Genomic DNA, 21,302 nt, shown 5'->3' with positions numbered 1-21,302 from the left:
AGTACGAAAATACTAAGGACGAAAATACTATTATATATATATTTGTATATATAAATATAAGAAATGCAAATATATTTATATATATATATATATATTATATTTGGGGCATTCTATATTTGGCAAGGTTCTAAAAAGCGTGAAGCGTCCCGAAGCGCGGATGTCGAGCTCCAAGCTTTTCAAGCTTAAGCGAGATTAGCACAGGCTTAAGCGTGAAAAAGCGTTTTTTATCTTTAGTGTAATTGTAATTATCTCAAACCAATAAATAGATAAAAGAATACATAAATATGATAAATTTAAGTCCGATGCATTAATTCTCATATTTATAAAATCATAAAAATATCAAAATTACAATCTTTATTTTTTTTTACAACTAGACCACATTAAAAATGTTAAATATTTGTCAAATCATTATCAGACACGCTTAATCATAATTAAAATTAAAAAATAAACATCTAAATTATAAACTTAATTTATTATTTTAAAATAAAAAGACATACATTCAAAATAAAAAATTAAAAAAATAAATAAATACGATTAATTGTTGTTAAACATTTTTAATTAAACACCTTAATTATACTTAATTCGGTCAAACCGTTTTTTCCCGTTTTCTCCGAAGCGGGACGTTTTTGTCGAACTTCAAGCTTAAACGCGCTTAAACGAGGTTTAAACGAATTTTTAGAACCCTGATATTTAGTACGTATATATATATTTTTGCGTTTCTTATATTTGGGGCATTCTAAAAAATATTTAGTACGTGTCTTGGTACAGTGTACTTACAGATCATTTAAAAGAGAATTGTTCCAACTTTTTCACATAGTCGACTGATCAGATACAACTCTTCCATTTTCCCCAAAGAAGACAAAATACCCACCAAAAAATGTCTCCGGAGAAAAAGAACAAAAAAGGCCACCCAATCACCACCTGGACACTCCGCCGTGGAAGGAGGCGGATGCCCACCGTCCGCCTGGGAGGGAAGAAGGCCCGTCGGGGGTTGTTTCTGGTGAGGCTCTGCCGGAGGGTGAAACTCAGGTGGCTGAAGTTAAAGTATTTGTGCATCCTTAAAAAGCTGAAAAAGTACTACGATTCATTCGTGTTGGAAGGAAGCACTGCAATGGAATCGTTTCAACAGAGAATGCTTTTGGAGGCATCTTTTGCTATCCCTGTGATGGGCCTCTTTCAATCCCACTACTCATGCAATGTTTAGTAGGTCCATTGTGAGAAATCGTTTCGTCTCAATCGTCAATTCTGTATATATTTACAAAAAACTAAGTGATATTTTTTGTATAAAAAGTTTTATTTATGACGTGTGATTCAAATAAAAGATTCGTCATACAAAGTTGAAAATTGACTCGTTAGATCGGATTTATGGTTCATGAATCTTGTTTATGGTTTTTACTTATAACCTAATTTTATGTATAGGACATATGAGTTTTCTCATTTTTTCCAACATTACTCGGGCATTGATTGGATTTTGTACTTAATTTTGTAGCGAGTAGGTCACGAATATCTATGACGAGTCAATCTTATCAATATTCACAATAAAAAGTAATATTTTTAATATAAAAAGTAATATTCTTTCATGGATGACTCAAATAAGATATATGTCTCATAAAATATAACTCGTGAACACACATTTTTATCTTTTATAAGAAAATCTTCGGGAGGACCGAGATTTATGCATCCCAATTTTTATTTTTTATTTTTTTTTTGATTTAGCTTTTTCATGTTGATGATAATTCGATGCCATTAAAAAAATAATATAAAATTTGATCATTATCCTTTACGTATTGTGTGACAAAGTCAAATTTCTTCCTATTCTGGAATATAAATCAAATAATTGATTAATAATAATTGGTTTCAAGTAACAAGAATGTGTGTCTGTGTCTGTGTCTGTGTCTGTGTGAATTTAATTTTTTAGCTTAATAATGGGACATCATCTTACATGCACATGGGCATGAGTAAATTTCAATATATGGCCAGGGATACTTGGGATGATATAACGTCATAGACATCTGTTAAGACGTCATATGTCCAATTTTTTCTTTCTTTCTTTTCAGTTTAAGTATCTTACTTCTTTAAAAAAAATTTAAAAGAATCAAAATTGGGTTAATCGAGATGATCGAGTTGATTCGAGTTCGAGTTCGAGTTCGAGTTCGAATTGAGAGTTTTCGGGTTGGCTCGAGTTCGAGTTGAGCAATTTTTAAATAATATTATTGTTCAACTCGATCCAAACCTTCTTAACCCATCCGAATCGACACCCCTAAATTCGATAAGCCAATATACATTAACTACTCCATTTCTTGAAGGTTACGAAACTTGTAGTGATATGTTCAAGTGGAAATGACATTATTGATGATTTGACTAATTTAATGAAAGATGCCTTTAATTTTAAAATCTAAACTTTGGATTATTCTTCACAATTTAAATTAAATATACATCCACATCGTTTCTCTCTGATCACGCGTATAAAATCATATTATATTATGATTTTAAAATTATATATAATAATTACACTTATTTTATTTGATTTAAAATACCAGCATATATGAATTCAACATTACTATTTCACCTCAAATAAATACCATATTTTTCAGAGATGACATATTTAATAATGTAAATAACCATTTTATAAAAAAAATAAAAAACCATTTATAATAAGCAAAAACTTGTGTGAGACGGTTTCACTGATCGTATTTTGTGAGATAGATCTCTTATTTCGGTCATCCATGAAAAAGTATTACTTTTTCATGCTAAGAATATTACTTTTTATCGTGAATATCGGTAGGGTTGACCCGTTTCATAGATAAAGATTTGTGAGACCGTCTCATAAGAGACCTACTCTTAATAATAATAATTTCTTCGTTTTTACCTAAAAATATATGATGATTTTCGTTTTCCCATTATATTGCACAACTTGAGGATTGGGATCGATTTCGTTGATAAAAAATGTCCCGAGTAGTGTGAACTGATAAGTGAACCAAACCATTGAATTGGGCCATGCCCATAATGGGCTTAAAGAATTGGCCTCTATTGATAATTGGGCCTGTAGTTTCATGTACCAAATCCATAATGACAACCAGCTCTATGCAGCTGTAAGGTGTGGTGATCTTGTATACGATACTGCATTGAATGACATGACAAAACAATGGTTGAAATATTTCACATGTAAAATTCATAGATTCTATTCAATTCCCAAGAAATCATACACAAATAATCAGACTTGTGAAACATATCAGAATCCTTAGTAAATTTATGAAGAATTAAAAATGGTAGTACCTGTAAAATTGATTGGAATGGTAATTGTCTAACATAAATGATATGTTTCGTAATAGTAAATCATGATAACACAGTAGTTGCGACATAAGAAGTTAAATCATCTAAATTTTATATCGATTAATAATCTGCATAGATTGAACCTAGCTGATGAATTACATGATATAGAATTTGTAAAGAATCATGTATTGCATGCCAGTTAGACAAATAGATCAGATTTAGTTTTAAAAATAAATGTAGCAAACTGAAAACTAGATGCTTAGAACTATTGCATATGGATTTGTTTGGACCTATATATGTAATGAGCTCAGGAAAAATGAAATACACAAAATTTTGCATTAATTATATCAATCATTTTAATTAAAAACTGTATAAATAAATTTAAAATACAAATGATTGCAATGTTCAGAATGACTCATGAGCTAAATCATTCAAAAATATATTTTGCTATTTTAAGTAATTTTCTGCCCAAATTACTTACTAAAAAAGAAATACAATATTTAATTAGTTTATTTAATTTTTCTAAAAATAAAATTGGTTGAGTGTTAAAAGTTATCACTACAAAAAGGTTTTCTAATGAACATTAAATTACTATTTAATAATCATAATTTTTTTTTATCTCAAATGCATATTATTTCGAAATTACCTTAATTTGAAAGAATTAATGCATTGTAGTTTTATTCCAAAACCATATGTATATTGTATATCTTGAATTGTCTTCTTAAAAATTCAAATAAGAGAGCACAAGAAAATTAAAAGAGATAGATTCAAAAGAGTTTCAAATGGACATTACATTACTCTCAATAAACATGTATATTACCCTCAATAATCAGAATTGTTTTGACACCCAATGCATGCAATTCGCGATTTCCATAATTTGAAAGAGTTAATGTATGATATAATTCTGTCAAAAACATCCGATGTATAATTTTTGTCCCTTGGGATGTCTTATTTGAATTTTAAATTATAAATAATATTGCATATTATATTAGAAACCATTTTATTCTATTTATCTTACTAAATTTATCTATTCCAAAATTGAATTCTGAAATGACTTCTCTTTTCAGCTCCATATATGAGTTGAATCCTTCCAAGATGTAATGTTCGTTCAAATTTAGATTTGTTCGTTGTTATGAACTACGTACATATGGAAACAACGAGAACAACGAAACATTAAGTTTGAAATTTGTCTTTCATGATCGAGAAGTAAAAAATATTATTATTCTATTTGTACAAAATTTTAATTATTACGTATTACTAATGTAATAATTTTCTTCTATATTACCAAGTTCACAGATACATGATATTATAAAATGTCCCGTAATGAAAATGATTAAACCAATTCTAAAGAAAGTACGCATCTTATTAAAACACACCTTATAAAATTTATTGACATTGTTTTGGAATATAAATAGTAAATGTTAATAAAATAACTTTTCTAATTTATACATAATTTACTTATGATAACATGTTTCATTTTTCTTTCAGAATAATAGGCTGTTGTGTATATTATGAAGAGCTTTTGTAGATAAAATCACAACCCATTTGGATAAAAATATTGATGAAACAATTATTGTTATCATTCAAATGTGTCAAACACGTGCCATGTCACAAAATTGTTTGTGAATGTCGATTTAGACGAAATTACTGAATTTTTAAAAAAGTATTTCTCATTAATTTTATTGAATGTGATTTAAAAATATTTTTTTATAACGTGTTAAAAAATAATAATATATAGCTTCTCGAAAATTAAAGAATTAAATATGTATTAAGATTGGTGGTCGACATCAATGCACTAAACACGATAAGCATCATGTCATTGTCTTATGCTAACACAATCTAAAATTTTGATATATGAGAGTGATTATTAGCCAAAAAAATTAATCGACATGCGTTGTATTTAAGAAAGTTTTTTAAAATTAGCGAAAAAATAATTTTTATTTTTATTTTTTATAATTCTATTATTTTTTCAATTTAAATATCTATTCATTTTTCACTAATTTTTAATAATATCGTGCATCGCACGGGTTAAATACTAGTTCAAAATAAAAAAATCAGTTTCAGTAATCAAGATCAGAAGTGATCGAGATACTGAATTAACTAACAAAATATTGGATGAATATTTATCATAACAAGGAATTCAGAACGATTATTCCGTAGCTAGGACTCATCGAAAAAATGGAGTTGTTGAATGAAGAAATTAGACCTTGAAGGAAGATGCTCGGACGATGCTTGCAGATTCTTGTGTTTCTCAGATATTTTGGACAGAATAGATCAACACTGCCTGCTAGACACAAAACAGGATGATGATTAAAAATAAGGATGATAAAACTCTGTATTAAATATGGAATGAGAGTAAGTCAAAACTATCTTATTTTTATGTATTTGGATATACATGTTATATTCATAATAATGACATAAATCATCATGCTTTTGACGCCTAGTATGACATTGGTATACTTCTTGGTTATTTTGCTGTCAGCAACACTTTTCTTGTGTTTAACAAGAAAACATTAAATGTTGAGGAAACTGTCCATGTTGTATTTGTTGAAACTGAATTAACTGATCATCAAACTAACCATGTTGATCTAAGTAATCAGATGAAAGATATATATTTGGAAGATGACAACAATGGACAGATCAACATGAACAAAAAGATTCATCGTCACCTGGACCAGAAATGCGAGATCAGTCAGCCAGACAGGTTGAGGAACAAGAAAACTAAGTTGATAATCAGACTTATCTGAATCAAATTGACTTGAATTAGACTGATGATATCCAAACTGACAGCATCCAAGCCACTGAGAACCAAACTGATGAGAACTCAACTGAATAGAATCAAACTGGTCATACTACAAACATTGAAAACAGTCATCCTCTTGGATTATGCTACAAATGGAGTAAGAATCTTCACCATCACTGGTGATCGGTAACCTTTCAGCACATCTCAGAACTAGAAAAAATGATTAATGGATTTTTTTCATGCTGTTTTTATTTCGCAATTAGAATCTAAAAAGATAAATGGAGTTCGAACTCCTTGATGATGTGGTAGCCAAACCTTTGTTGACCAAGACAGGATCCTTTGACACCTACAATACTAATAAATTCGTTGTGATGGCCTCCGTTGCCTCTGGCGTGAATATTAACTAGGCATCAGTGTTGTTCAAAATACTCAAGGCGATGGTTTCGTCTGAGAGACAATCACGGGGATTTGTCATTCACTTGAGCTGACTATTTGAAGACGTCGGTGCACCTCTAAGTGATCCAGTGATTCTACACAAATTCAAAAATCTGAATGCACAAAATGTTATTTTCTCTGAGGCCCAAAGGACAATCATTTAATATCTCCCATGCAGGCCTACTGAAGGTCAAGAAAGAGATTGGGGAAGATTTGACGGTTGTTAAGAAGCCAAATGGTAATAAGAAGAGCAGCAAGGTTCAGGTTTCCAAGCCTAAAAGAAAACTAGTGATGCAATCAAGTGATTCTGAGGCCATCAGTCTACCTTCAATTTCCAAGAAGCCAAGGACTCTTAAAACGAAGTCAACTTCAACCTTTTGTTTCCAAAGCCTATAACAACAATCCAATTGTCACAAGTCTCGAGTGAACAAGTTGTTTCAACCATTGCAAAAGCTAGGGATAAGACTTTGGCCTCAAAATCTAAAATTGTCATTGTTCCAGCCCATCAAAAAACTATCAACATACCAATTACTTCACCAGCTCCTCAACCCAAAGGCGTGGTGATTAGAGGCCCAATTAAGGCCACCCCTTCAGGTATTGACTCCAAACTTACCAAACAGTTAGCCTTCGATAAAAGAAAGGAGATATAGTATTTGTAGAAGAAGAAGAATTGTTTTCAGTAGTGCAGACTCAAATTGATCTACTGATATAAGAGGTCAATGAATATACTGATGAGGAGATTAAATTCTTTTATGAATGGGTTCATATCAGAACTGTTCATCATCTTAAAAGCTCAAGAATAAGGTTGTTCTAGACAAATCAGTCGGACAAGAGAAGAATGTTATGAAGGTCATCAAGACTCGAGACATTTCAATAGCTTTTCAAAAAAGATAGTACTTTGTTGATCTGATAAAAATCAAGAAGTTAACAACAGTCTGTGATGAACAGAATGAAAACTATGATCCTCAATCTTAAACTGTCTTTGATGATATTGCAGTTATTAATCAGTTGGACATGGATCTCCTTTCCCTGAAAATGAAAGTAAAAGCTTGGGAAGATGAGCAAGAGTTGGTTGTACTAGTTACAACAGATGTCCATGAGAATAAAGTTGTTGAACCTACAACAGATCTGTCCAGCTCGCAAACTAAGCAAGCCTCACCATCTATTCAAGAATCTACTGAAGTAGTTTCACTAATCCCTAGTGTTGAGCATTTAGGAAGTGTGCCTTACGTTGTGATAGTGATGGGTTCTCCTCTTACAACCAGAATTTTTGCCATCTACTCTAGTTAGGGAGATCTCTGGAAAATTTCGATGAGGTTTTGCAATTCATTGCACAACGACAACAAGTTGATGATGATGATGTGTTCATAGGAGAACTTCCTAAATTATCTCATATTATTGAACAAATTGAGAATCTTAAAATCCTACCATAGTCAACAGTTCAGGAAGAAGAGAGTTGTTCTTGTTAGACGATGACGAAATGGTGGAAGCAAAAGTTGCAGTATTGCCCGAGTTTGTTGAGGCAATACAAAAGTTTGAGATAACTAAACAACCAGTACTGATAGAGATAGTAGCTATTGATAAAAGCATTGTTGAAGTTGTTAATATCAAGCATGTCAGTCAGACTGAATTAAGGTTGATGTTAGAGCAAGCAACTTCGGTCCTAGAATCTCACGTTTTTGAAGAAGTCAGGTCAACTGAACTAGTCAGTCAAACTGAGAATATTCTGTTAATCGAACAGGTCGGTCCCTCTTCCTCAAAACATATTCAGGATCTTTCTTTGTTTGTTACTTCTAAAGAATTTTCAAGAATTATGTAGTCTCTTGATTTAAAAGTCCGAACTGATCCGCTTGATGATATTGATGCTAGAATTACGTCCACAACATCTAGTTTGTTTAATCTACAGTGTTGACAGTTGGATTCCTACAATGTAGTAGACAATTTCAAAGAAAAGATGCTTAAAGAAGTCTCCTCACTTTCTAAATCTTTCGGAGATGTATTCATGGACCTAGAGCATCTGAAAAATGCATGTTACATCTGCATCAACTCTTGGAGTAGAAATCCAAAATAACAATTTCCAACTTTCCTCCAAGATTGAAGAAGTGAATTAGCAGCTTAACTCTAGGATGAATGGAGTTAGTGCTCAGTTAGGAGAAGTTCTTCAAATTTTGAATACCCCCTTGAGTTTTGACAAAATGGGGAAGTAAGTCAGAAGAAGACTGGATCAAATCACTCAAAGGAAACTTATCCAAAGAAACCTTTAGAATTGTCTAAGTACTCAAGCAGTTACAAAGAACATCATAAAATATAGTACTTAGATCAGTTCTTAAATTTTTCTATTTATCAGTTTATCAGCTTATGTCTATCAGTCTACTTTTAATCTATTTGAAATCTTATGAATTCAATCTTTCAATCATTATACGTATTTTGTCAATAACCTAAAAGGAAAATTTTGTTGGATAATTTAAGTTTCAATGATTTAATAAAATGCTACTGATTAAAGAAGAATTATTATAAGATGAGCTGAACTGAATTCATAAGGGAAACTAATTATTCATGAGTTAATGTTTCCATATCCGAACTGATCTCAAAGACTAGCTGATATCAAATATAGTTGATCAAAGATAACTGATTCAAGGACAGCTGATGATCATACTTAACTGAATCAGTCATGATTTCAAGCGGACTGTCTCTGAAGAATTCCATAACATTCTCTAAGGATCAGAGCCTAACTGATAAATTGAATAAGATCGTATAACAACTTTATCAGTTCGTTAAAATTTCATAATTCATGTGCACTATCAACAATGTATGATTTGTCAGAAAAGACGATGACATGACATAACGACATCCCAATTAGAGACTGGCTATCAGATTCAAAGTGTCAACCTTTAGGATCGAATCATATAAATAGATCGGTTGGATGGACTTTCAAACTCTCCACAATTTTCTGAATCATCTAGTATTATCAAGTTCTTGAGATTCTAACTGATCAAACAATTTTTAACACACTTAATAGTTGTATATCTGATCATTGAGAATCAATTTGTACTTAATATTTTGATTTGAAAATACTTGTAATTGATAGTAAGTATCTTACTTATCATTTGTTCAAGTCTGTTAAGTGTTCTAGGAGTTTCAGTGGGCAAGAGATAAGTCCTACTGAATCAGGTTTTTGCAAATTGGTTGTAATCACCAAATTCTTCAAGTGAATCCTTTCTGAGTATAAGAAGATGTGACATAGAAGTTTTTCAAATCTTCGAACATCCAGAAACAATTATGTGCTTTTTGTTGAGGATCGATGTAGAGTTTAGAGGGGGGGTGAATAAAATCTTTTCTTTTCTTCTTTTGAAGTTGCTAAAATCCTGTTAAAAATTGTAGCTAATCTTGTTCAAGTGTGNGAGTGATTATTAGCCAAAAAAATTAATCGACATGCGTTGTATTTAAGAAAGTTTTTTAAAATTAGCGAAAAAATAATTTTTATTTTTATTTTTTATAATTCTATTATTTTTTCAATTTAAATATCTATTCATTTTTCACTAATTTTTAATAATATCGTGCATCGCACGGGTTAAATACTAGTTCAAAATAAAAAAATCAGTTTCAGTAATCAAGATCAGAAGTGATCGAGATACTGAATTAACTAACAAAATATTGGATGAATATTTATCATAACAAGGAATTCAGAACGATTATTCCGTAGCTAGGACTCATCGAAAAAATGGAGTTGTTGAATGAAGAAATTAGACCTTGAAGGAAGATGCTCGGACGATGCTTGCAGATTCTTGTGTTTCTCAGATATTTTGGACAGAATAGATCAACACTGCCTGCTAGACACAAAACAGGATGATGATTAAAAATAAGGATGATAAAACTCTGTATTAAATATGGAATGAGAGTAAGTCAAAACTATCTTATTTTTATGTATTTGGATATACATGTTATATTCATAATAATGACATAAATCATCATGCTTTTGACGCCTAGTATGACATTGGTATACTTCTTGGTTATTTTGCTGTCAGCAACACTTTTCTTGTGTTTAACAAGAAAACATTAAATGTTGAGGAAACTGTCCATGTTGTATTTGTTGAAACTGAATTAACTGATCATCAAACTAACCATGTTGATCTAAGTAATCAGATGAAAGATATATATTTGGAAGATGACAACAATGGACAGATCAACATGAACAAAAAGATTCATCGTCACCTGGACCAGAAATGCGAGATCAGTCAGCCAGACAGGTTGAGGAACAAGAAAACTAAGTTGATAATCAGACTTATCTGAATCAAATTGACTTGAATTAGACTGATGATATCCAAACTGACAGCATCCAAGCCACTGAGAACCAAACTGATGAGAACTCAACTGAATAGAATCAAACTGGTCATACTACAAACATTGAAAACAGTCATCCTCTTGGATTATGCTACAAATGGAGTAAGAATCTTCACCATCACTGGTGATCGGTAACCTTTCAGCACATCTCAGAACTAGAAAAAATGATTAATGGATTTTTTTCATGCTGTTTTTATTTCGCAATTAGAATCTAAAAAGATAAATGGAGTTCGAACTCCTTGATGATGTGGTAGCCAAACCTTTGTTGACCAAGACAGGATCCTTTGACACCTACAATACTAATAAATTCGTTGTGATGGCCTCCGTTGCCTCTGGCGTGAATATTAACTAGGCATCAGTGTTGTTCAAAATACTCAAGGCGATGGTTTCGTCTGAGAGACAATCACGGGGATTTGTCATTCACTTGAGCTGACTATTTGAAGACGTCGGTGCACCTCTAAGTGATCCAGTGATTCTACACAAATTCAAAAATCTGAATGCACAAAATGTTATTTTCTCTGAGGCCCAAAGGACAATCATTTAATATCTCCCATGCAGGCCTACTGAAGGTCAAGAAAGAGATTGGGGAAGATTTGACGGTTGTTAAGAAGCCAAATGGTAATAAGAAGAGCAGCAAGGTTCAGGTTTCCAAGCCTAAAAGAAAACTAGTGATGCAATCAAGTGATTCTGAGGCCATCAGTCTACCTTCAATTTCCAAGAAGCCAAGGACTCTTAAAACGAAGTCAACTTCAACCTTTTGTTTCCAAAGCCTATAACAACAATCCAATTGTCACAAGTCTCGAGTGAACAAGTTGTTTCAACCATTGCAAAAGCTAGGGATAAGACTTTGGCCTCAAAATCTAAAATTGTCATTGTTCCAGCCCATCAAAAAACTATCAACATACCAATTACTTCACCAGCTCCTCAACCCAAAGGCGTGGTGATTAGAGGCCCAATTAAGGCCACCCCTTCAGGTATTGACTCCAAACTTACCAAACAGTTAGCCTTCGATAAAAGAAAGGAGATATAGTATTTGTAGAAGAAGAAGAATTGTTTTCAGTAGTGCAGACTCAAATTGATCTACTGATATAAGAGGTCAATGAATATACTGATGAGGAGATTAAATTCTTTTATGAATGGGTTCATATCAGAACTGTTCATCATCTTAAAAGCTCAAGAATAAGGTTGTTCTAGACAAATCAGTCGGACAAGAGAAGAATGTTATGAAGGTCATCAAGACTCGAGACATTTCAATAGCTTTTCAAAAAAGATAGTACTTTGTTGATCTGATAAAAATCAAGAAGTTAACAACAGTCTGTGATGAACAGAATGAAAACTATGATCCTCAATCTTAAACTGTCTTTGATGATATTGCAGTTATTAATCAGTTGGACATGGATCTCCTTTCCCTGAAAATGAAAGTAAAAGCTTGGGAAGATGAGCAAGAGTTGGTTGTACTAGTTACAACAGATGTCCATGAGAATAAAGTTGTTGAACCTACAACAGATCTGTCCAGCTCGCAAACTAAGCAAGCCTCACCATCTATTCAAGAATCTACTGAAGTAGTTTCACTAATCCCTAGTGTTGAGCATTTAGGAAGTGTGCCTTACGTTGTGATAGTGATGGGTTCTCCTCTTACAACCAGAATTTTTGCCATCTACTCTAGTTAGGGAGATCTCTGGAAAATTTCGATGAGGTTTTGCAATTCATTGCACAACGACAACAAGTTGATGATGATGATGTGTTCATAGGAGAACTTCCTAAATTATCTCATATTATTGAACAAATTGAGAATCTTAAAATCCTACCATAGTCAACAGTTCAGGAAGAAGAGAGTTGTTCTTGTTAGACGATGACGAAATGGTGGAAGCAAAAGTTGCAGTATTGCCCGAGTTTGTTGAGGCAATACAAAAGTTTGAGATAACTAAACAACCAGTACTGATAGAGATAGTAGCTATTGATAAAAGCATTGTTGAAGTTGTTAATATCAAGCATGTCAGTCAGACTGAATTAAGGTTGATGTTAGAGCAAGCAACTTCGGTCCTAGAATCTCACGTTTTTGAAGAAGTCAGGTCAACTGAACTAGTCAGTCAAACTGAGAATATTCTGTTAATCGAACAGGTCGGTCCCTCTTCCTCAAAACATATTCAGGATCTTTCTTTGTTTGTTACTTCTAAAGAATTTTCAAGAATTATGTAGTCTCTTGATTTAAAAGTCCGAACTGATCCGCTTGATGATATTGATGCTAGAATTACGTCCACAACATCTAGTTTGTTTAATCTACAGTGTTGACAGTTGGATTCCTACAATGTAGTAGACAATTTCAAAGAAAAGATGCTTAAAGAAGTCTCCTCACTTTCTAAATCTTTCGGAGATGTATTCATGGACCTAGAGCATCTGAAAAATGCATGTTACATCTGCATCAACTCTTGGAGTAGAAATCCAAAATAACAATTTCCAACTTTCCTCCAAGATTGAAGAAGTGAATTAGCAGCTTAACTCTAGGATGAATGGAGTTAGTGCTCAGTTAGGAGAAGTTCTTCAAATTTTGAATACCCCCTTGAGTTTTGACAAAATGGGGAAGTAAGTCAGAAGAAGACTGGATCAAATCACTCAAAGGAAACTTATCCAAAGAAACCTTTAGAATTGTCTAAGTACTCAAGCAGTTACAAAGAACATCATAAAATATAGTACTTAGATCAGTTCTTAAATTTTTCTATTTATCAGTTTATCAGCTTATGTCTATCAGTCTACTTTTAATCTATTTGAAATCTTATGAATTCAATCTTTCAATCATTATACGTATTTTGTCAATAACCTAAAAGGAAAATTTTGTTGGATAATTTAAGTTTCAATGATTTAATAAAATGCTACTGATTAAAGAAGAATTATTATAAGATGAGCTGAACTGAATTCATAAGGGAAACTAATTATTCATGAGTTAATGTTTCCATATCCGAACTGATCTCAAAGACTAGCTGATATCAAATATAGTTGATCAAAGATAACTGATTCAAGGACAGCTGATGATCATACTTAACTGAATCAGTCATGATTTCAAGCGGACTGTCTCTGAAGAATTCCATAACATTCTCTAAGGATCAGAGCCTAACTGATAAATTGAATAAGATCGTATAACAACTTTATCAGTTCGTTAAAATTTCATAATTCATGTGCACTATCAACAATGTATGATTTGTCAGAAAAGACGATGACATGACATAACGACATCCCAATTAGAGACTGGCTATCAGATTCAAAGTGTCAACCTTTAGGATCGAATCATATAAATAGATCGGTTGGATGGACTTTCAAACTCTCCACAATTTTCTGAATCATCTAGTATTATCAAGTTCTTGAGATTCTAACTGATCAAACAATTTTTAACACACTTAATAGTTGTATATCTGATCATTGAGAATCAATTTGTACTTAATATTTTGATTTGAAAATACTTGTAATTGATAGTAAGTATCTTACTTATCATTTGTTCAAGTCTGTTAAGTGTTCTAGGAGTTTCAGTGGGCAAGAGATAAGTCCTACTGAATCAGGTTTTTGCAAATTGGTTGTAATCACCAAATTCTTCAAGTGAATCCTTTCTGAGTATAAGAAGATGTGACATAGAAGTTTTTCAAATCTTCGAACATCCAGAAACAATTATGTGCTTTTTGTTGAGGATCGATGTAGAGTTTAGAGGGGGGGTGAATAAAATCTTTTCTTTTCTTCTTTTGAAGTTGCTAAAATCCTGTTAAAAATTGTAGCTAATCTTGTTCAAGTGTGCAACCAACAAATCACAGAATAGTGCGGAAACGATCTGATGGTTCGGTAATTGAAATGATAAAAACAGTAGGCAGTAGACAGTAGTTGTTTATGGAAGTTCGAAGATGAAATCTTTTACGTTCATCCTTCTGTTTCCAGAAGGTATCACTAAAAGACTTTGGATTTTACAGTACACACCCACTTCAGCAGGACTTACCCTCTGCCTACTGAAACTCTTAGTATATCAACACGATAATATGCAATCAAGGTTCTGGAATAGACTCTTTTCCAGATTACAAACTCTTCTCAACACGATATGAATAGTATGAACTGTTTATGAAGAGTGTGAGAAATAGCAGCACAAGATGATCTTCAACCGATCGGATATATGCTATGAAGCGTGTGCTATTTTTCTGTATGTCAAGCTTTTTGTAAGAGAGTTTTTGTACTCAAATCAACGTTGTGAGTATTGCAATCAGTATCTCTCTTTATCAACGTTGTTCTTGTATATTTATAGAAGTTTTGATCCCAACGTCTATAAACAAAACGGCTTCTTTGACTTCTGATATATTCAGCTTTAATACCTGAAATAGGTCATGCAGAAAAGCTTCAAAACAATCAGTTTTGTTTTATACCAAAATTGATAAGACGTAATAAATGGCTTCATACAGAATTAATGGTGCAATTAATGCTAGTACTTGATAAAGTAACGGTAACATTCAAGGCTAGTTCTGTTTATGCGACATACGTAAAGCTACTATGGTTTGGACTGAATTCTGCTTCTGTTTCCTAGAGTTCAAAGTTCTGCTTCTGGTTATCTTAGAACTTGCTTCTGGTTATCTTGGAACTTTCCGTTAGCTGAAGATTACTGCTTTTATATTGCCTAAAGATCTGATGATTTTAAGTCTCATTGCCCATCGCCACAATTAAGTTATGTCTAACAATTTTCCCCTTTGTGGTGATGCCAAAACCTGAATATTAGCAGAAAAATAATGGCGAAATAAAACATAGTTATATTAAGATAATTAACGAAAGTTTTAATTATCGGTGCCAATGTCCCTGTAAATGGTTTCTTTAGCATCTTGATATCTTCTGGCAGAAGACTCTGCTATATCTCTAGTTGTTCTTCTTTCTGGTTCTGCTTCCCCTGTTTTGGCATCAAAGGCCAGTACTCGAGACAGCAAACCATCCATACAGCTAGAGAGATTTAGAATGCCATTGTTGAGCATTTCCAGATATGGTGCCTGATTAGATACTCGCTCATTGAGAGCATTGAGAGATTGAGACTGAGACTCAATCTTGGCATCCATAGATTCCAAGGTGGTGGAGACTGAGCGAATAACCTCATCATGGTCGGTGAGTCGTTTGAGTATGTCAGTTTGACCGAGTACGATGATCCCTTGGCTTCGGGAAACATTTTGTTGAAAGACAATGGTCTCAGCATACATTTTTCTCACAGATTCTGCCGTAATAGATAGTTCCTTAGATATGCGGTCTCGAAAGAACTTAGAACCACTGACTTCTCCAGCATGTTCACGAGATAGCTCCTTCACTATTTCAGAGAGATTGTGGAGATCATTTTGCAAAGTATCAATCTCAAATTCAATATCAAACCGTTCCATTTCTGGAGAAGGAGTTCTGGTGATCATACGCTGCTTGAGTTCAGCGGTACGAGCAGCAGCTGAGTCAGAAATGGATAAGACCAATGCAGTAGAATGTTCTAGTTCTGTTGGAGCAATGGGAGGAATCACATTCTTGGAACCAACAGAGATGCCTGAGAGTGGAAGAAAGAAGGTTGATCCAAGTAATGGAGCATCAATGGCAATAGATGCATCTCCCTGAGAATGAATGATCTGTCCATCTTGAACAGTTGCTTTGGCGAAAAATTCCAGAACTGCTGTCTTATAGATGATAGCAGGTGCTTCCAAGAATCTTCGAATGCCTGATTTTTCAACAGCCTTAAACATTTGTACAAGTCCTTCATCTTTATTAGTAAGAACCGATGAAAAATTAACTTGATAAGCATTGAGAGTGTAAGCTCCAGCCATTTTTCTGAGATAATTTCGTTGAAGATTATGTTAGACAAGAGAAAGCAGTAGCAAGAAAGTCTGGAATCGTAAATGTGAAGAGGAATAAGAGGCGGTTAATATTAAAAATGTACAGCCGTCAGTGTAAATACAAGGACACGTGTCAGTATGCTTACGGTTGAATATTTGAAAGGTTATGCAGAGTGTCGGAAAAGTTATTTTTCAAAAATGAAAAAGAGCAGGCTGTCTAATGAGTTACTAAAAAAATCAGAAGAGAATTTGTCGTATTATGATAATATCTACTGGAAGTTATAATGTGTTGAAGTATTGTCAGCATTATTGACAAAATCCAGTATATACTTTGTCTTATTGAACAGACAAAACTCTCTTCTGCTTTTGATAAAGCACGAAAATATGAAAGATTACTGTTCCCCCTGAATCTATGCAATAAATGCGAAGATACAAAATCTGAAGGAATAATAAATGATTCTTGGTATCCGTGCAGACAGTGAGCCGTCGTTTCGGCTTCTATAAATACCTGCAATTTTACAAACTGAGTCATTCAAGCTTTTAACAAATCAAAACAAATGAGTAGTTCAAGTGACTTCTCGGAGACTTCTCCTGAGTCTGAATCAGCAGAGGAATTCCAAGGACAACTTCCAGCCTCTCGTAAACAGAAGTTTGAAGATATTCTTTTTCAAGATATGAAGACTTGGAAGAAATTCATTGGCGTATAATCTGAACAATTAGTTAGATTGTTCTAAATTATTAGGTTTAAACTGTGGAATTACCCCTTTCACAAATCATGACCATGCAAAAAGAGGGGATTCCAGCAGTTTTAGTTAGATTCCTTTTGAAATACTCAGTGCTACTGAAGTACCTCAAACTGCTGATATCAACAAATGTAGCAGATAAACGCAATGTAATGTATCTGGTTTTGTAAGAATTTCATTTTGTCATATTTTCGTTTATCTACTGCTTTCATTGAAGGTTATAAAACAAGGGATCTGAAAAACTTAGTCTGGGTAAATCGGATGAATCAAGAGACGTTTCATTTGACTTGAGACTCTTCAACTTCTTCAATCATTAAATGTCACCTGTCTATAAGTAATACAACAAGAATGTTAGATAATATCAGTTCGATATGTCTAGTTCAAGCAATTCTAACGCTTGTAGCAGTACGCATGTCATTATCACAGATGAAGTGTTTCCTTATCTGGAAGACTTGAAGAAGACTATTGAAGAATATGTCTTGGTAAAAGTCATGTCTTCATGGTTCAAGATTCAAGATCTCCAGAATTCTTATCAAAATGGTTTGGCATTTACTCGTTCTCAAATAGCAGTAGCGAGACGATACAAACAACAGTTTGATGTCAATCATGTTACAGAGCTAGCAACTGATCAAGTTCTTCTGCATGCGATGCTGTGGAAGGAGTGGTATCAGCTAGAGAAGATCTCTTCTGCTGAATCCTTCACTAGTTTAAGAATCCATGAAATGAATAATTGGATAGTTGAGTGGCAGGAATTTGTAGGTTCTGAACTGGCTGATGTAACATGGTATAGATTATTTCCTCAATAAAATTTTAGTAGATGTAATTTTGTCTTCTTATTCTTCTGCAAAAATTCTACTATTAAATATTGACAAATAACAACTAAGTTAAATCAATTAAACCAAGTACATTTCGAAAATAAGAAAACTTATTCTCAGGTAGAGGTTTTGTAAAGATATCTGCTGTTTGTTGATCAGTAGGAACGTATTCCAGACGAATGTCCTTCTTCTGTACATGATCTCTGATAAAATGATGTCTGATATCTATGTGCTTCGTTCTGGAATGAAATACTGGATTTTGCGTGATTGCAATGGCACTGGTATTGTTATAGAGAATGGGTGATTCAGAGGCTTGAACTCCATAATCTTTGAGTTGTTGCTGTATCCACAGTATTTGAGAGCAGCAACTTCCAGCAGCAAGATACTCTGCTTCTGCAGTAGACGTGGCTACGGAAGTCTGCTTTTTACTGAACCAGGAGATCAACCTGTCACCAAGAAATTGACAAAAACCACTAGTGCGTTTCCTATCCAGTTTGCATCCTGCATAGTCAGCATCTGAATATCCAATAAGATTGAATGATGAGTCCTTGGGATACCATAGGCCGACATTCTGAGTACCCTTTAAGTATTTGAGAATACGCTTAGCAGCAATAAAATGAGATTTCTTAGGGTTAGTCTGAAATATTGCGCAAATACAAACAGCAAACATGATATCAGGTCTGCTGGCTGTAAGATATAATAATGAGCCAATAAGACCACGATACTGAGTTACCTCTACTGAGTTTCCATTTTCATCTTTTTCAAGTTTAGTAGATGAACTCATTGGAGTGGAAGCAGCAGAGCATGTTTCCATACCATACTTTTTCAATAATTCTTTCGTATACTTAGCCTGATTTATGAAGATTCATGTTTCCAGTTGCTTGACTTGCAGTCCTAGGAAGAATGTTAATTCTCCCATCAAATTCATCTCAAATTTATCCTGCATCATCTTAGCAAACTTTTCACATAGTTTGGGGTTAGTTGACCCAAAGATAATGTCATCAACATAAATTTGTACTAACAAAATGTGCTTATTCTTAACAAACGTGAATAAAGTCTTATCCACTGTGCCAATGGTGAAATCTTGATTAACAAAGAATTGTGATAGAGTGTCATATCATGCTCTAGGTGCCTGTTTCAGACCATACAGAGCTTTGTGTAATTTGAAAACATGATGTGCTAGAAAATGATCGATAAAACATGGAGGTTGTTTGACATAAACTTTTTCTTGCAGTAAACCATTAAGGAAGGCACTCTTCACATCCATCTGATAAACTTTAAAGTTTTTGAACGCAGCAAATGCTAAGAATATTCTGATGGCTTCAAGCCTTGCTACTGGTGCAAAGGTCTCATCATAATCTATTCCTTCTTCTTGCCTGAAACCCTGAGCCACTAGTCCTGCTTTGTTTCTAACCACATTTCCTTCTTCATTTAACTTGTTTCTGAATACCCACCGAGTTCCAATGACTGCTTGATGAGTAGGTCTAGGTACAAGAAACCATACTTCATTTCTTCTAAATTGATTCAGCTCTTCTTGCATTGCTTCAATCCAACTAGGATCCACAAGAACTTCTTCAATCTTCTTTGGTTCAACCTGAGAAATAAAAGCAGCATGCATATATTCATTAAGCATTCGTCTTCTTGTCCTTAAAGGAGCTGCTGGATTTCCGATAACCAAAGATGGAGGATGTGATTTTCTCCAAATGAAAGGGTTTAGACGGATTTCTTCCAGATTTGATGGATTTGGACCGAGCTCAAGTGAGGTGTCAATATATCCCGGGGTGTCAACTGCTGGTTCTGGTGCATCCTGTATCTGTATTGCTGGTTCTACTATAGGGATGTCTGGTTCGGGATTTTGTGCATCGTTGACACGTGGTTCTGTATCATCTTCACTATCCAGTTCTAGATGAATGTTGTCCAACCTGTTACTCACATTTGAAATGTTAGTAATTTCATGAGCATTGTTGTCTTCATCGAAAACAACATGAATGGATTCTTCAACATTAAGAGTTCTATTATTGAAGATTCTGAAGGCTTTGCTTACTGCTGAATATCCAAGAAACAGTCCAGCATCTGATTTCGAATCAAATGCAGTCAAATAGTTTTTACCGTTATTATGCACGAAACATTTGCAACCAAATACATGAAAATACGATACATTAGGCTTACTCCCTTTCCATATCTCATAAGGAGTCTTATTATGTCTCTTGTTGATCATGGTTATGTTTTGTGTATAGCATGCAGTGTTGATTGCTTCTGCCCAGAAACGCTGAGAGATGTTAGCATCGGCTAGCATTGTTCTAGCGGCTTTTTTAAGAGTTCTATTTCTCCTTTCAGCTACTCCGTTTTGTTGAGGCGTTCTGGCAGCTGAATACTCATGATGAATGCCCTGTTCATCCAAATATAACTCAAGTACCTTGTTAGTAAACTCAGTACCTCGATCACTTCTGATTTTAATAACAGACACTGATTTTTCATTTTGAATTTTCTTCAAAAGTTTGATCAGAAGGCCACTGATCTGGTCTTTTCCAGCAAGAAATATTACCAAAGTAAATCTGGAAAAATCATCAATAATAACGAGAGTGTATCTCATTCCCCCTCAACTTATGATAGGGATTGGACCAAATAAGTCCATATGCAATAATTACAAACATCTTGAGGTTGATTTACTACCTTTGTTCTTGAAGCTGGATCTTATCTGTTTACCAAGTTGACATGCAGAACATATGTGATTTTTAACGAAATTAATATCAGGCAAACCGTCAACTATGTTCTGCTTTTTGAGAAAATTGATTGACTTAAAGTTTATGTGATTCAATCTCTTGTGCCATAGCCAATGTTTATCACTGAGAGATGCAACTAAACACGTAGGAACATTAATATGATCTACATCCCAAGAAACTCTGTATGTATTTCCTTCTCTTTTCCCGGTTAAGATTGCATATCCATTCACATCTTTAACTATGCATAAGTGCTTCTGAAAAACTACTGAATATCCATTGTCACATAATTGACTGATACTGATCAGATTATAACATAGGTTTTCAACCAAAAATACATTATTTATAGTAATGTTACCATGAGTAATCTTACCCTTACCCACGGTTTTACCTTTTGAGTTGTCCCCAAAAGTTAT

General features: G+C 33.6%; 2 protein-coding genes across 2 annotated transcripts; one reads left to right on the top strand and one right to left on the bottom strand.

Annotated features, from left to right (window-relative positions):
• The first annotated feature begins 782 nt into the window (after positions 1-782).
• LOC140986914 (uncharacterized) lies at positions 783-1,379 on the top strand. Its single transcript, XM_073455322.1, has one exon. It carries the CDS (start codon positions 878-880, stop codon positions 1,202-1,204), a length of 327 nt encoding a protein of 108 aa, XP_073311423.1. The 5' UTR covers positions 783-877; the 3' UTR covers positions 1,205-1,379.
• A 17,904-nt stretch (positions 1,380-19,283) lies between these two features.
• On the bottom strand, positions 19,284-20,462 carry LOC140986574 (uncharacterized). The gene is made up of 4 exons (XM_073454878.1): positions 20,336-20,462; positions 19,842-20,239; positions 19,581-19,745; positions 19,284-19,433 (listed from the first exon to the last, which is right to left on the bottom strand). The coding sequence occupies exons 1-4, from the start codon at positions 20,460-20,462 to the stop codon at positions 19,284-19,286; spliced, it is 840 nt and encodes a 279-aa protein (XP_073310979.1).
• Between the last annotated feature and the right edge of the window lie 840 nt (positions 20,463-21,302).

Source organism: Primulina huaijiensis, chromosome 10 (assembly GCF_012295235.1).
Source record: "Primulina huaijiensis isolate GDHJ02 chromosome 10, ASM1229523v2, whole genome shotgun sequence".
In the NCBI taxonomy this organism is placed as follows: domain Eukaryota; kingdom Viridiplantae; phylum Streptophyta; class Magnoliopsida; order Lamiales; family Gesneriaceae; genus Primulina; species Primulina huaijiensis.
Note: the sequence above shows the minus strand (reverse complement) of the source record. Positions and strands in the feature narration are given on the sequence as shown.